The sequence below is a fragment of the Lonchura striata genome, chromosome 5, assembly GCF_046129695.1.
Source record: "Lonchura striata isolate bLonStr1 chromosome 5, bLonStr1.mat, whole genome shotgun sequence".
Lineage (NCBI taxonomy): Eukaryota > Metazoa > Chordata > Aves > Passeriformes > Estrildidae > Lonchura > Lonchura striata.
In genome coordinates this window covers 36,343,464-36,361,082 of record NC_134607.1, presented here as the reverse complement: position 1 = coordinate 36,361,082, position 17,619 = coordinate 36,343,464, and the positions used below count along the sequence as shown (strand labels likewise).

The following is a 17,619-nucleotide window of genomic DNA, read 5'->3' as shown; positions in this document are numbered from 1 at the left end:
CAGTGTGCAAAAGCTTTCACGCAAGTCCCATGCAAAGCTCTATTGCATGCAATTCTGCACCCAGGCACAAGGCGGAGTAACAACAATGGGACCTGCCACCTATCTGGCACACCTCTTGGCCCTGTGAGAAGGGACAAAAAATTGCAGAACACACAGTCAATCTGATATGTTCTGGTATTTAGCAATCCAGACCTCGGTATAACCTGACAAGTGAAAAGTACTCTCTCTTTTTCTCCTAATGTAAAACCTCCTGATCCCTTGACTTTGTAAACTGAAAAGCTTTGTGCTTTATCTGAAGCTTTATACGAAGACAGAGCATTTTAGTGTCTCTTAGTGGGTGGATTCTCTTCCTAATATGAGCTCAGGCTGCAAAGCCCAAACTAGACATTTACTTCAATGTTTACTTTGAAAATTATTTATAACAGAAACCAAGTGGGAGCACAAAACCTATATTCAAGTAATCACTGTCCACAACATTATCCTGTCCTACCTGATAACAGACAAACTTGCCACAAGCTACTTAGCTGAAATAAAAGTAAGAACACGCAGCTCTATTTAAAAGGTTTCACATATTAGCAGACAATCAAATGGTAAGAAAATATCAAGCAATGTTCCATGTAATCTGCCCTGGGTCCAGTACAACTATTTTTTTCACAGATAACCTGAACTGTGGAATAGCCAGTTTCAGTTCCTTATAAGTGATCTGAGAATGATGCCAAACCAGAGCAGGGTGGGAGGAAGACGTTGCAAGAAATCACAGTATTAGAATTCAATATGATTCAAGGGAGTCCAATGTAGTAAAGAGAAATATAAGTATCAGCATTTCCACAGAAGTAATGAATAGCACAAATAAAAGTAAACAATTAGGAACTCAGGAAGCCTGTAACACAGAAATAGGCAGCAGGGGGTCAAAGGAGCAAAAGTCAGTGTTGTGCCAATTACCGAAAAAAACCACAAGCACACGAACAAAAGAACAAAACCAACAAAAAAAGCCAAATCAAAATCTGAAACCAACAAAATATCAAACCCCACCAAACAAAGTCAATAGCATAACCGAGAGTCTACTACAACCTCAATAAAATCTATTTGATTTATCCCTGACGCTGACATTGAAATGCTCTGTCCATTTTTGGGCTTAGTTTTTTTTAACTGAGACACCTCTCATGTAATTGCGATACAGATACACAAAGCATGTCCAGAAAAGCGTCTATAAAGAAACATTTCACTTTTTTTCCTAAGCTAAAGGATAAAACATTGGTAAGTAAAGGAATGGTTTTCAAATATTTAAGAGTTTATGTCAGGAAAAACTCAGTTTATTATTACTTGCTCCATTTCCAGAAGCCACAGAAGATCTCAAGCTGCCACCAAGATCAACTGTTTCACAGTCAATTCCCTCTTTGTTTTATGGGCACAAGAGAATTTAAATTTAGCAATAGCACATCAAGTGCTCTTTGCTCACCACTTTGCAACACTCACCTGCAGGACCTATACAATGGCACACAAGATTACTTTCTGGCTTTCTGAAGTCACTCCCTTCCTAATCGCAAGACCAGTGATACACTCTCTGCCCATTTAAAACTCAACAGCATTGTTTTATTCTGCTGTACAGATTCTGTAGAATGTCTTGGATGCCAAGTGTATACAGGATCACCAACATCTCTTTTTACTATTTATTTTCCTCAGGGACTGAAATAGTTTATCTCCTCATTTCATAACTTTACAGTTCAGATAGCCCAACAAAAACTAGATGTTTACGACCAATAGGAATTTTTGAGTTTCTAACACATTTAAAAAAAGTTTCACAGGGGTAAAGTCTGTCACAGGAGATTAAGAATTGAAAAATAAGCACCAGAGATCTGCATGTAGAGATCAAACACTATTACATGTACAAATCAAACCAAACCTCTGAAAATTAAACTTGAGTTACACTCACTGCATTTATTCAGCTTAGGTTCAGAAGCATGTAAAATTACTTCATAGGTTTATTTGCAAACAGCTTCAGTATTTGAGAAAAAAAAAATGTTGAAAATACTTCAAGAAAGGATCACCTAATAACAAAACACTTCATAAGCTATTCCCTCAGTAAGCTGGAATGCTAAGAAGGTATTTCTTTAAGAAAGCAATAAATTATTAATATGCTATAGGACAAATGTTAAATATTTACAAAAAGTAAAAAACAATTAAGCTTTGTATTATAAATAATTACAAGTAAAAGTGTGCAAATGTGCATTTCAAATACATTATTTACCTGCAACACCATTCAATTCGGCCTTCCCCTTCACATGTTTTTGCCCAGTGATTATCTGCAAGGTTTTTCATTGCCACGGCATATTCACACAGAGTTTCCTCATCCTCACAGTGCTCACGCCAGATCTTATCAAAGTCTCCCACTAAACAAAACAAGACAAAAAAAATTGCACATCAGATACAAAGTCTCTCATTATCTCCATGGCAAAATCCCTATCCGGTTTGAAAGTTACATAATGCATCAAGAGATTACTTTACCTGCACATAACAAAAACAAGTTCTCCTTTCTGTAGTCATAAACACAAAATTCCAAGTTTTGGGGCAGGAAGAGGCTGTGAAATCCATGAAATATCAGTACATGGATTTTGTTCTGTTTATTCTGTGAAATTAAAGTCCCTGAGAAGTTTTGCTTTCAGGTTTCTGTGCATGATCATTAACACAACATTTTAGAAATGAAAGATTTAAAGGTTTCTACCAGCATTCACATCCATGGCAAGTACTGCAGATAACATTACATGAAAAAGCCATGAAAGTTAAACCCACAATAGAGATTTCTTTGGGTATACTGAAAAAGAAATTCAAACTCTCACTGATTGCTGTCTAATCTAGCCAGGCCCAGTAAATTAGCATCTAGGGATAGTACTGAAGAATCAAACCAACTATGATCAGGAAATCTCAGACAAACTCCTCTGCTGATCTCTAGGGACAGATTTATTTCCATGCTCCTCATCTTGCTGAAAAGAAGTCTTGCAGGTTAAGTTCTGGCATTTCAAAGTAATTAAACATGATGATTTTTCTTCTTTGCTATTAAGCATCTACTTCTCCTAGCCTGCTTTACATAATGTACTGCTAAACAAAAACAAGATAAATGCTAGTCATGGCTAGCCCTAATTCCTATACAGCATGCAAACCCTTGGTGTACCTTACTGAAAGGGTATTTCTGACCTAAGAAAGATGCTTTCCTGGTATGATATTCACTAAATTCTTTTTGTCTCTTAATCACAAATATCTAGAATATATGCCAATCTGCAGAATAAAAAATACACACTCATTTTGAACTTACAAGCTAATACAGCTAAAAATAACTTTTCAAGAACACAGCTATATTTTAAGGTTTAACTTGGACAAACAACACACTTTTCACAACATGGTTCCATCTTGTAGCATCTTTATATGAGAAGGAAATACTTTAAAAGTATATTAGCCATAAGCTAATAATGTCTGTTAAAGCCTGAAAGTAGCTTAAAGTATGACTTGTCCTCACCAGTAAGAGCTTGCTGGTGTTTCTTTGATGTACTTTGTTTTAATTAGCAGTAAATCAATGATTTTTTCCAGTGACAACCTTTTTATTTTTTCTTTCCTGTGCAAAGCAAGAACAATCCTCATCTCATTTGTCCTCCACTTACAGAAATACTGTCCCTGATGGACAACTATAGATGTATACTTAAAAGATTTAAATCAACCACCCAGGTTACTCCCTACTTAGGTTTGGTTTAGGGATCTCATAGCAATTTTCAGAAATAAGCATCTAGTACACTTGTACAATCATCAAAATGAGTCATGTTTAAAATTAGGTGTTTATACTCCCTAGTCTGAGATGGCATTTGAGATGGAAGGGAGTGGCCAAAATTTAATGTTATCAAAATGGAGAAGCTGTGCAAGAAATTAGATATTCTACTTGCTATTCAACAAGCATATATGAGAAAGTTATTACACTGGACAAAAAAAAACAAAACAAAAAAAAAACCCCAACAAACGCAGGGTATAATACTGAATGACATCTCTCATTATTTTCCAAATGATCCAAGTTCAGAGAGGTATGCTTTATAAGCAGGCAAGTCCCCAGAGGGGTTTCTGCTAAAACCTGTGGGGCACTTTTCCAGAGCTTTCAGGAGAGCCCTCTGTAGAAACAAATATGCAGAACAGGACATACGCTACTGACAAAAGAGAGCAGAAAATGGCAATAACAGGGACCAACCAGCACACAGGGCAAAACACAACTCCTAGCAAACAAAGCATTAGCAAAGTTTGAAGTGATTCTCTATAGCAAATTCTGATGCAACTTAGACAAAGTGTTGTAGTTTCTTCAACACAATACTTTTGGGTTCTACTGCATGCCAAGACAGCTGTGAAATGCTTCAATAACTTGCACTTGCTAAAGATTTGTTTGAATATGTGGCCCATTGGAAAGGTAAATGAATGAACACTTACTGAAGGAAAATATCACAAATACAAAATCCGAAGTTTATCACTGCTCTTTTATTTCAATACTTCATCTGGTCTATCCTGAAGCAATTATTATATTTCCAAATACCCCTTTTCCTAAAAGCCTAAGAAATAAGAGAGATGGGAAAGAAGAAATATGCAAAGACCAGATGTTATTAACTTCTTAACTAGCCTACCCTTAGTAACAGCAAAGTAATGATGCCTTCTAAGACCAAATCCTGCTCTCACAGCAGCTGCTCTGATTTCCTTCTGAACAAATAGTATATTTCACCTGTCTCTGGAAGTCAGATGAGGGATAAAAGCACCCACAGATAAGGGGTCTTAAAATGAGACATACAGCAACAGACCCAGAGCTGACTACCAGCACACTGGGATGTGAATTTTGGGTTACAAAAGAACTGCCTGTAAGAGTAACAGCTTCTTGGCTCTGAGTTGACAAGAAAATAAAATTGAATTACAGAGACCATGAGTAGAGAGATGCAGAACATAAGTGAAAAATTCATCACAAAGTAATTCTGTCACATATCCTCTATTATGTCGATTCTGTGAGCACTTCTAGTTTATTTTCACTTACCAATACAGAGATACAGAAATTGTCTACACGGGACAGATACAGCCCTGCTTTTGTATGAGGAGCACTGAAGTAGAAGGAAGAAGGCAGATGAAACAAAGAGAGGACAAACTACCACAAGATCACAACTGACAGAGGGAAGGTAAATACAGGACAACTTCTGGCTGTTCCAAGAATATGAGACAGAAAGAGCTGCTTAAAAGAAAAAGTTAGTTCCTCATAAAATGTATAACTAAGTTTAAAGTTCATTAAGTTCATGCAGATGGGCAAACTACAGGAAGAAAATCCATGACAAACTCCGTATTCAAAGATGAGACTTCTAACTCAGGAGCTTCTAGACCACAAAATCACTAAAAGACAGAATAGTAAGCAAGCACAGTGATACTCCAGCAGCATTTTTCACTTATTCTTGTCTAGGCATCTGCTGTTGGCCTACTGTCAATACTGATTTTTATACAATGCCCATTTCTCTGGGGTTTTTTTTGGATACAAGCTCCAAACAACTGCAAATAATGGGTCATAAGGCACTGTCACCATCGTACAGGGCCTTTCAAAGGGTCTGGCATTTAATTTCATTTGAGCAAGAAGCATGTCAGTGCATTGTTTTGCTGTGTTTTTTCCTCCCCCATACTCTAACATGGTGAGCTTTGAGAAGACACAAACAGGCACACCATATATAGGAACTTCAAATCCAGAATCACAGTCCAATACTGAGTTGAAAATGCAAACAGTCCTTCCTATCTGTTCAGATTTTGGGATAGTAACTACAAGTCTTGAAGAATTTAATTTCAAATTGATACCTAGAACACAGAAGAGTTATGCATTATTTTTTTTAAATCAGTATATTATAATCCACTGTGTACTAATTTTTCAAGCAATACATTATCATCCAGGTGCAAATATGGCATTAACTCTATACTCTAGAGTTAAACATTTATTTATGAATCAAGAAATTTTTGCTTATGTAACCAAACAGGCAGTAAAATATGCAGGAACGTTTCATAACAAAACTAGTAGTTACTAGAGAAATAAGATACATAAAGTCTTCTATTAAGCAATCAGTAACTGTAAATTAAATAGCAGTTTGTGGTAGGCAAATCTAATAGAACAAAAAGAAAAGTCTTGAATCTTTGACCACATCCTGAAATTAATATTTGATTTTGTGTATTAAACTTTTCATACTCATGACCATACCATAACATAAAGTTGAAGGCACTAAACACTTCTACTCTACACTTAGAGATTACCTTTTAAGCAATTTAAAACCTCTTTTGAGTGCTGAACCTTCAGAGATCTTCATAGACCTACGATCTCCATCAAGGAGCCAGATATGCCACTGTCCAGCTGAAAAGTGTGACTGGCAAAACTAGCTCACAATAGGAGTTTCACACACCTCTCAAAATACTATAACCATGCTATTTCAAAATTAATTAATGCTTGTTCTATTTTTTTTCAGAATTACCTAGAAAACAAATATGTAACCTTGAAGATTAACTATTCCTTTAAAAAAAAGTCAAAGCCCACTGTTTCCTAGAATTCTGTCACTGAACTAATAACTGATCGAATTGTTCTTCCTAACACAGATTTTACAGTAACAAAAATCCAATACTACTTACCTAGAACAGATGAATCCTTCTAAGTAATTTCCACCCACATTAATAATGCCCACAGAATAGCCATGTCATAACCATGAACTCAACCACAGATGTATCAGCAGTTGCTGAATACTGTCACACAGAGAACAGGTCAGGCATGTAGAAGTTATTTTTAAACGATCCTAATTACAAGATAATTTTAATTGTGGGTAACAGCAATAGAGACCAAATGTTAGCTCTAGCTTTTAACAACCGAAAATATTTTTAATGGAGAAGACTCATACAAAATTAGTAAGAATTCCCCTAGCTCTGCATTTATTTACAAGTCCTTATCAGAGGCTCCCATAACAGCATGAGAAGATGCAGTTTGCCATTCCTGGTGAGACAAACCTACACCATAATTCTTCTCTCCAGGTAGTCTGTTATAAAGAAAAAAAAAAAAATCAGCTTTCTTCCATCCCATTTTTAAAATATATTCTTTTATTTTAAAATTTACCTGTAGATTTAAAATATATTCTTTTATTTCAACATTTACATTTTTACTTGTAGAATGTTAAACTGAACTATCATTTAAAGTACACTTATAAAATAAAAATAATTAGGCAGTTTTTCTTCAACTTCTGACAGAACAAATCACATAAACTGGTATTTTAAGAAAACATAACCTTCTGTACTATAAAAGGAATAGAGCTCAGTTCTGCTAAAGGCAGTATTTTTCATTTTGGAATGGGATGAACCCAAAACCAACTGATTTGAATAATTCTGTTTTATCAAGCAACACAATAGTTATCACATAGAGTTATCTGCACCTACAAGAAGATATTTCTAATTGCTATTTTCCATAAGTCCACTGGTGCTCTTTGGAAAAACAGTGCATTCATCTTGACAATCTCAAAACTAGCTACAGAATACTTCATCCATCACCAAACAAGACCTTGCATATCAAAAGTTAACTGGCATTGACACTGTGCATTTAAGTCTTCAGGTACATGTCATGCAGGTTTAGATCTTAAGCAACAACTTCCTCCAAAAAAAAGAAATTAAAAAATAGTAGTAATAATCTAAAAAAAAAAAAAACAAAGAAAGAAAGAAAGAAAGAAAGAAAGAAACTAACAAACCCCACCCACCAAAACAAACCCCAAAAAAACACAAAAAAAAAACTACTTGAGAAAAAGGGTAATTATTTCCTTCTGGAAAACAAAAATTTTCTCAATTCAAGGTAGCTTTAATTGGAAAAACCCCAACAAAAACAACAACAACAAAAAAAACAACCCTCCAAAAAAAACCCAAAAAAAGTGCCAAACCACCAAAACCCATCCCCAAGTGTTTAAAGGCTTGAAGTCTTCTACATACTGGTAAATAACTTAGTAAAGCAGAAAACCAGATTCAATCCACTCCCTTTTCAATACCTTCATTTAGCAATACATTGCCTTCCTATTTTCTCCTCTACCAGAACTTTGGCTCTAGTAGAAGAGAAAATAACCTCAATATACATAATAACAACAAAAGGCAAAACCAAAACCGATATGTTAATATTTGCACAATATTAAGACTATCTTAATAAAAAATCATAATTATTGCTCATTGTAAAAAGCAAACCTATCCCCACAATTAACAAGTGTCCATGACAATGCTGCATAACGTTAGATGATCAGTTGCTAGCCATAGCAATGCCTAGCAAGATTTTTGAGGGTTTTTTTGTTTGTTGATGGCATTGCACTGCGGCATGAAAAGAACCCATCTCATTTTCAGCCTCTTAAGATCACCTCTCACTTGCTGGAAATAGCAAACTAGCCTCTATAACATGCTAAACAGTAAATGAGGAAAGCAGTCCTACATTGTTCACTAGACTAAAACTGAAATCAAATTCCTATTAGTATCTGACAAAATTTCCTTATTAACATTATCAATTGAGATTTAGCTGTAATAATAATGTATGGATGCTGTGGCAATGATCAGAAAAATTAATCACATGAGGAATATCAGAAAATATGATGACATTCATGATTTTCATTGTATACAACATAAACTTACTGAACATCTGTCTCACTAAATGCATATTCAGCATTCCTTGCAAATGACACTAGGTAGTTTTGGCTTTTCTGTTTTCCAATTTTACATGTCTATATACAGAACATGAACTTCAACTTGGACAAAGTTCAAGCAGTCAGAGTTAATATTTTCCTCCTCATGTCTGACTAGTATTTGCTTCACATTTCTTAGGAGTTACCTCAAGTTTTTCAGAATAAAATCTTTTTTAAATAATCAAGTGCAAGAATCTAACTTTCTCTATCTCAGTATCAATGTTCCTCCCTCCAACTTACATGGCAAGGATTCATTTGACCAAATGGGGATTTCTACATCTGGCCTCTCAGGTAAACTTCCTATCCTATCCTAAACAGACTCTCAGAGCCCAACTGACTGATATTTCCTCATCTACTGGGGGTCAGCTTAGATCACTCTAAAGAATAATTTGTGTCTCTCATGCTATAAGTCTCTGATGGCTGTCATACAAGCAGCATGTATGTGATAGTTTAAGCAATTACTGCCCCCAGGTGTTGGACCTACTCTTCTGGAAACTTCATTCCTCTCCTCTTTCCCAAACCGGACTTTCTGGGATGGACTAGATGCTGTACCCTAACACAATCGACACAGATATGAACACATCAACAGAAACTACTGATTTTGGTAATTTTTCCAAATGCAGGAGCTAAACTTATGCTGATAGGTACAGATCTTATTATGCTGACCCTTTAACAGGAATACTATCTTCCCTGCCAGGGCAGCAAAGGAGCAGGGAAGGTGTCATAGACCTGTTTGATCAGTGAATGCAAGCCCATACTGTAGTCAGTACATTTTCAAATCTACAGGCTAACCAAATTATAGCAGTAATTAAATCCCCGAAAATGCAAATCTTATGTGATTTCTAACGAAAGCCTTGTTGCAAAAAGGTGGTGTGCAAACTTTAAGGGCAATCATACCTTAAAGCTCTTGTCATAAACAAGAATCTATCTTCATTTTAATTAAATAAAATTTAGTTTCTATTGCTGGAAAATTCAAGAGTAAGTATTACAAAATGTCTTCCTGTTCCAAGAAATTATTGCAAGTGGTAGAACACAAATTAATATATTGAATACTTCTATCTTCTATCTAAATTAATATATTGAAAAATTTCTACTGTAAATCAGTTATATTTAACAAAAAGGAGTAACAACTGTTAATTTATCATGTAGAGTTCAATGACAAAGTTTTTCCTGTCCTGTGAAAAATGACACCATTTCAAAATGTTTCCTGTTTCACATTAGGAAGAACTTAAGCTCTCTCACAGTTTTTCATGAAAAACATGAGACAAAGAGACCATGAAACAAGTGAGTTCAGAACAACTTTTCTGTCTAAATGTCTAAACCATTTACCTACTTGGGTTACGTATTATCATCAGGCAGGGTCCTGTAAATTTTCCTTGATTTTCTGAAAAAAACCTTTTAAAAAGTTCATTTTCTTTGATGTTTCAACAAATATTTCTTGTAAGGAATCAAACTGCCACATAGAAATGTTTTTGTCAGCTTCTATGATGTGGTAACTAGTAACAGGACAAACAACATTTCTGTGTGATTCTCTAAGCCTCACCAGCCTTAGCAGGCATATGTTAGGAGAAATGAACTGTTTTAGTGAACACACAGGAAAACATTTCATAAAACACCTTTACAGATACCTTGGCAATTTTTTCCACTTGTACTTATAACAGAATTTTAAGGGAAAAGTAGTCTTGTAAATCATCTTTCAGACTATACACAAAACCATCTATTAACTGAGGGTCATGCTACAGAGAAAACATTTACTTGATAAATACAGCTCAGCATGACTACAAAAGTAATAAACAACTGAGAGAAAAACAGGATGCCTCTGTATCAGGGGAAGGGATTTTTTTTATCCCAGTAAAAATTAAACCTATTTAGTTACTACAAGCAATTGGAAGCAAACAAACATACATCACATAGCAGATGTTCAGTAGATCTGGTGTAGTTCCTTAGGAACTACTAAATCTGCTATTACAGGTCTGTCTGTCAGGCTCCACATACACCAGTCTACATGCAGCATATGAAACATTCATGCATATATGCAACCCATACAACACGCTCCAGCCCATGGCTGCAGGTGCCCAAAAGATGCATAGAGGAAAGCACTGTAAAACCTGAGGTCACCTGTGGTACAGAACCAACATGAAGCGACTAAATCAAACATTGTTTTTTTCCCCATCACTGTGTAGTAACAGAAATTCAAACATTATGGAAAATCCTAGTTTCTCTACTTCCTAAACGCTTGTGTCAAGCATCCAAAACCACCTTGAAATTTCTAAGTGAAAAACTCACTACTTGAGAGCAGTTTCAGCTTTTTCATTTTACTATGGTGTGTAAAATAATTAAGATTAAATTACTCCATTTGAACAGGAAGCAGGAATAAAACTAAAAACCCCATGAGCCTTATACTAATGAGAGAGACTCCTAAGTGAATATGTTACATCTCAGAGTTATTCTCACTTAAAGCTTTCTTTATGATAGAAAGTTTATAGACTAACCTCAGGAATGATGTTTATTTTTGGGAACTACTATACAACTACTCCTTATCATTACCTAAAAGCAGCTTGAAACCACTTCTTAATGGTTGTTGATTTAGTTGACACATTCACTCAGTGTGGACAAGAACCAATCACTTTAATTTAAAACCTACATTACTTTGCTAAACTTAATTAAACAATTAAAAAATATCACATATAATACTACTGCAGGGCCCGTAGAAAAAAAACCAGCCTACAGTTTCAAAATACCGAATTTACCATGGCATTTTTGATGACATGCTTCCCTATGTTTTCTTATTAACAACAGAGAGGGAAGAGAAAGGAAGGGGAAGAAAAGGAAATAAAGAAGGATAAAAAGGAGAAAAAAAGGATAAAAAATCTGAAATATTCCCACTATAAGTCATACTGGTAGTATCTAAACAATAGAAAAGATAAGTACTTGTCACACAGCAAAAAACCAAAAATTGTTGAAGAAAACAAATAAATGCACTTCAGTACAAACTTAAAAGAGTTTCAGCTGCATCATTTAAAAGATGGTAAATGCTTGTCATGAATGGCATGGGGCTTTGATACGACATGAGGCACAGTACAGAACTACATATAAAATCCATGCACCATACTTACAAGCGATTCAGTAATTGCAGAAATTTTAAAAATAGCCAAGGTTTAGCCTTGATTAATCTCCAGTTTTTCACCAGGAAGAAAAATCAAAATCAAACCCTTTCCAAGACATGATGACTAAACTTTATTCTAGTAATTCCCTAGTAACTGTGAAAAAAAATTACTGCAATGCTCCCTTAATTAAGAAATATTGCTCTTGCACTTCTGACAAGTACATAACTTCAAAAACATGTTGGCTTGCAATTTTGGAGCATATTGTCACTTTTTTACTAGCTCATCTTCAAAAAAAGAGGGGAACCATTGCTTAAAATGAAATGAAATTATAACAATGGTGCAGTTATAAGCAACTCAGATAATATACTGGCTTGCCTGTTACAATTGTCCATTAAAACACAAACCTTGATAATGTCAGCAAAGCAAATGAATGAGGAAAGAAATCAGCTTATTAAATCAAGTCCAAATAAAATCTATCAACACACATCTCAGTGTATCAAGGATGCATCTATTTCCTTTCAACACTTCTAACAGAAGACAGTAACCTAGGATGATATTAGGGATGATATTACAATATAAAGGGCTTTCTTAGACTTACCAACCCTGTACAAAATAATCATATAGCTTTCAGGATAATGAACATGATTTTTCATCTACCAACAAAATTAATATGGGATTCTACTTTGGCTTCTACAGACAAAGCACCGAAGTCCTTGCAACAGCAATTCAAGCAGTGTTTGCTTATTTAGACAAATAGCTTCACAGAACTCTAGTAACACATGAGAGGAGACAGAGTATAAAAAGAAAAGAGAAAAAAAGAGAACAAAAGATTGAGACTAGTACAGAATAATGTTTCTGTTTCATATGGAGGTGAGAACACTGAATTGTGGAGTCAAGAGGCTTTCCCTGTGTAAAAAGCTGTAAACACATAAGCAAGCATGAAAGGCTTTTGCTTCTTGCTTTTCAATATTCAAGCCATAATTCAAATTGTATAGCAAAATTACAGATGATTTACTGATACTTTATTTCTATTTAGCAAACTGTCAAATTTAATTTTGTCAGGATAACATACTTGCCAGTCAGCATCACCAAGTATTAGAAAAAAAAAAAAATTCCAAGAAAAATCCTTTTAGAGATCGAGCACGTCCTGGTAATACAATTTCAGAATGACATTAAAGGCATTTAAGAAGGAGATTCTCAAGGCTGCCTTTACAAGCAAAGGTAGATGTAGGTAGAAAAGACTCCAAAACTAAAATTCTTAAGCTGAAAGAACCTAACATAGGAAGTACTCACTCCTGACTACTAAACACTAGTAACTTAGAAGGATCATCTACTAATGCATGAGTAGGTAATAGGTAGAGTTTTTCTTGTTGCATAGATGTGGTGAATTGTTTGGTTTTAATTCAATGAAATGGTTTTAACTCTCAACATATCATGTTGCTACTTTGAGGAAACTAGAAAAATAATTGTAAAGTTTTCTCTAATGCATGATTTACAAGCCCTAGGAAGTAAATGGAAATACTGTTGGCTCTTTTGCTTAAACAGCTACACACAACTTACCCTTGAGCACAAGCTTGCTTTTTGCTAAGAAATAGCCTGACAAAAACTTCCTCCTTATTTAGGCTCTCATCTAAAAAAAAAAAAAATCAGTTGCTACAGAGATTGCTCACTTTAAAAAAAAAAGTTAACAAAGCCAGTCCTTGTCTGTCTTAATCTACAGGTGCTCTAAAATAACACAGAAACATGTACTGCTAAAAGCTGGACTCCTCTGCAGGATTGGAATGTTTACATATGCTATGTTACTTCTCCCAACATTTGAGTGAAGGGAGATCTTTCCTTAAGTTTTGCCTCACCACGGCCAAAATAAACAGCTACTTTTGATCAGCATCTAGATAGGCCAGTGTTTGTGCTCAAATCCCATGAACTGGCTCCAGGGGAGATTTTGGGAGTCCAGAAGGCAGTATGACCTCGTTTCTTTAACAGAAGTGTCATATGCAAACACAGAGGAGAGGCAAGAACTTGTGCCTACAAGAGGAAGAGCTCCCATTTCACGTGTGTGTTCTTCTGGAGGTGAGCTGCAGGCTCATACAAGAATGACTGGATGAATTTTCTGTGACTTGTGCGAGCATTTCAGTGAGGTTTTGAAGCATCCCAATGCCACCAATAAAAACCTTGCATAAGGGCATTAATACCGACGACAAAGTAGATTTTTCAAAGACTACGATTAATTACAACAGCTTTACCCCAACCCCTTCAGGTAGCGCTCCTGCCTGAACTACTGCACTACGACTGAAAGACAGGAGGCACAAGTAATTCACAAAGACCTGTGCCTTTCCAGATCACCCTTCAATCTCCTTTGGCATTCATCATCTCCTATTCTCACGCTTGCAGATGCTCAGTTCGGAAAACACTGCTATAGGGCCGGGAAGCTCCCTTCTCAGCCAGGACGGGGCTCCGCTGCCAACAGCTGCAGGAAAGCGGCACAACGCCGGCAGACCCGACCGGCTGCCTCCGGCGGGGCTGCGGGCAGCCGAGGGCAGCGGCGACCCCGCTCTCCCGGGCAGGAGCAGGAAGCGAGCGCGGAGCTGCTCCCGGCCATCCTGCCCCGACCCCGGGCCGGCCCGCCGCCCCCGCCCGCGGGGGACGCCCCGGCCCGCTGCCGGCGAGGGCAGCGGGGCGGCCCGGCCGGAGCGGCCCCCTCCCCCGCGGTACCTTCCCGGTACTTCTTGCGCAGCCGCCGGTGGACGCTCTTCACCACCCCCGACAGCTTCTCCTGCTCCAGCTTTCGCTCCTGCTCCGGGGGTGGCGGCGGGGCGGCGGCGGCCCCGCCGGGCCGGGGCCGGGGCTGCGGCTGCGGAGCGGCCTCCATGGTGTTCCCGCTGCTCGCCGCGCACCGCCCGGCCCACGGGGAGGCGCGCGCCGTGCCGGGGCTGCGCCGCCCGGGCATGCGCGCGCCGCGCGGGCGGCCGGGACATGGAGTCCGCGCGCGCCGCCGCCGCGCCGTGGCCGCGCCCCGCCGCTCCCGCCGTGGCCGTGGCCGCGCCCCGCCGCTCCATGGCCGTGGCCGCGCCCCGCCGCTCCCGCCGCACCGCGCGGCAGAGGCCCGGGCTGCGGGACGGGTTATTGCCGAGTGAACTTCCCACGCCGCACATCTGGAGCGGGTCACTCCGCGGTGCTTAGCGAAACAGTGAGGCGGAAAACACAGCGAGTGTCCGGGGCAGTGCGACTGCCCCTGCACTGGGGGGCATTGCCCCGACGGGCTTCCCAGAGACCCCGTACGGGAGCCGGCCGGGAGCCCGTCTGGCGGGGGTGCCAAACACATTCCCCACCTACAAACCACCTTGCGGGAAAAGCCTGAATTCACAACATACTCGAGCAAACCCGGGCGGCTGGGTGTCCGTGGTGTGGGCGCTTGAAGAACACAAGTTTTATTCAGCTGTTTCATGTCTTCGTGGAGCTGCTGTGCCCATTTCTCTGCGCAGCCCAGTTTGTGGCTGGGAACGCGCTGCCTGCGCGGGGGCAGCGCCTGCAGCCGGCAGAGCTGCCCCTTACAGCGGCACCTTTGCAGCTCTGTGCCCGGCCGCAGCCCTTCCCCAAATCCGCCGTGCTTCAGTTCTCTCTGTTAGTAATTGTTGGAAATACACAGACAAAACCATTCCGTAGGAGATCATGGCAGGGAAATACGCCATGAAACTGCTTGTTTGACGTGGCCAGAAGCATTAAGGGGGTAGCTGCAGCTACAGTTAAATCTGTGACAAATCGGACAGTAGGTAGCGTTGAGATTTCATGCTGATGAGAAGGTCCGTGACATATGACTTTGTGCAGTGGGTTGTATAACAGGTTCTTAGCAGCACCATGATGGTCCTGCCAGGAAAAAAAAAAAAATTACAGCTAATCACAGAGGACAGTGGTTTTCTGCTTTTTGGATAAAATGCTTTTGAAGGTGCAATTATAAAGGCAAAACTCTAATAGGCAAAGAGAAGGTTTTCATTGTTACTGACTGCAAAGTCATCCCTTGTTCACTCACTCTGAATGAGGTGCGCAAATACTGATCTCACCCATCACCTGTAAGTGCCCACATAATGCTCAAAGGTCCAACTTTTTCTGTGCAGGTATTTTTTAGAGATTGTTTAAACAGCTTCATTGTATTTTGGATCTTTCATCACTATGTGTTATGTATTTTATTGTAAGAGTATTTCCATTTTGTTTTGTCGGGTGGGTTTTTTTTTCTTCAAAATACAGGAGCATAATGGAAGGAGAATTTAAAATTTTGCTAGTGAATCAGCATTAAGAAAGAAAAATTCAGTGTAGTGACTGAGTTTTTCCTTTAGTTACATTTTCCTTTAAGTTCTGAAACTGAAATAGCTGATCATGTGTTAATGAAAAAAACATACCACTGTGTATTAATTTTACTTTGACTTGGAAAACATCCAAGAGTCATCTTCTGCTGTGGATTATTGTATTCCATACTTACCAATTTATTTCAGGAAGTTAAATCTGAATCAGAAATAAAGCTTTATGCTGGGGTTAATTGTATCTTTCTGAAATATTTTTATTTCTAATTTTATATGCAAGTCTGCCTAAGAAGGATTAAGATGGTGTAAAAAGAGATTACATCAATAATTACTTGGACAGGGAGCCTACGTGGTTCTTTACATTTTTCCATTGTGTAGGATTTTGGGAAGCATAGGCTGAGAAGGAAAAGCATGAGCCAGTGTTCTGTGTGTGGCATCATACTAGGAGAGCACTGAGAGAGGTATCCTGGAAGAGTAGGAGTATTAGAGTGACAGAAGAGAGATGGAGGCATTTGGAGGATGCCTGAAAAATACTGCTGTGGCATCAACACTTCCAGTCATGAGCCTCCAGACTTGGAAGTCTAGGTTGCACAGTCAAAATATGAGTATGTCTGTGATTTGGAAAATCAGAAATCTAATTGTGGAATTGGAAAACTGGGGTGAAATTATACTTATGTTAAATATACTCTCTCAGAATAATAAGTTATCATTTGAATTATGTTATCACTGTTGTTTTTCTCATAGTTCTCAGAGTTTCTTTCTAAAACTAGTAAAGTGAGTTTAAATACAAAGTATTTATCACAATGAAGTAACATGGAAGTTTAGTTTCAATAAGCAAGTAGGGAGCATTTATCAAATGTCAAGTCTTTCCAGGCACAAAAATTAAAGAATATTTGATGAAGAGGCATTATAGTCACAGGACACACAGATATTTTCCCTGGAATATGTGATGGGAATTGGGTCCTAGTGACAGGCTTCAAATGCAAAATGATTGAAGGAGGTATTGGTGGAGATATTGAAGGAGATATTGGTGGGAAGTGGAGTGGGCAGTTAAAACAGGATTAGTTTTCTAAGGCCTGATGGAACTGATGTTCCTATGCTCTGTCAGGGTGGAGAAAAAAACATGTGTGATCTATACGTTTCTTGAACACATTACAGGAAGGTTCAAAGAAGAAAAATAGATGAACATAAATGTATTTGTCCCTGAGGCATAAGACTAGAATGAGCAATAAGGATTCATGCACTTACTCCAAGAGGATAAAAGCAATAAACTATTAGTCTCCTGATAGGGGTGATGGAGTTTCACTATCTGAGAAAGAATGGTTTTGAGCAGCTGGACTTACTACCTTGAATGCAGAAAATAGATGAATGATCCTCTGTGTACTAGTTACTTTCTAAATAAATAAATTTATTCTAAAAGACAATTTACGGAAAACTACAATAGTTTCTTTTGACATTTCTGAAATATTTTAATGCCTGTCACTTTTCATGAAT

The 17,619-nt window shown here is 38.1% G+C and overlaps 1 protein-coding gene across 1 annotated transcript in view; it reads right to left on the bottom strand.

The window, feature by feature from the left end:
- The window catches only part of SAMTOR (S-adenosylmethionine sensor upstream of mTORC1), a 30,764-nt gene extending 16,056 nt beyond the window's left edge, over positions 1-14,708 (bottom strand). The window contains exons 1-2 of the mRNA XM_021545248.2: positions 14,543-14,708; positions 2,249-2,390 (exon numbers count right to left, since the gene is read on the bottom strand). Coding sequence (XP_021400923.2) covers positions 2,249-2,390; positions 14,543-14,699 — 299 coding nt within the window. The 5' untranslated portion in view covers positions 14,700-14,708. The remainder of the gene's footprint in view (positions 1-2,248; positions 2,391-14,542) is intronic.
- Between the last annotated feature and the right edge of the window lie 2,911 nt (positions 14,709-17,619).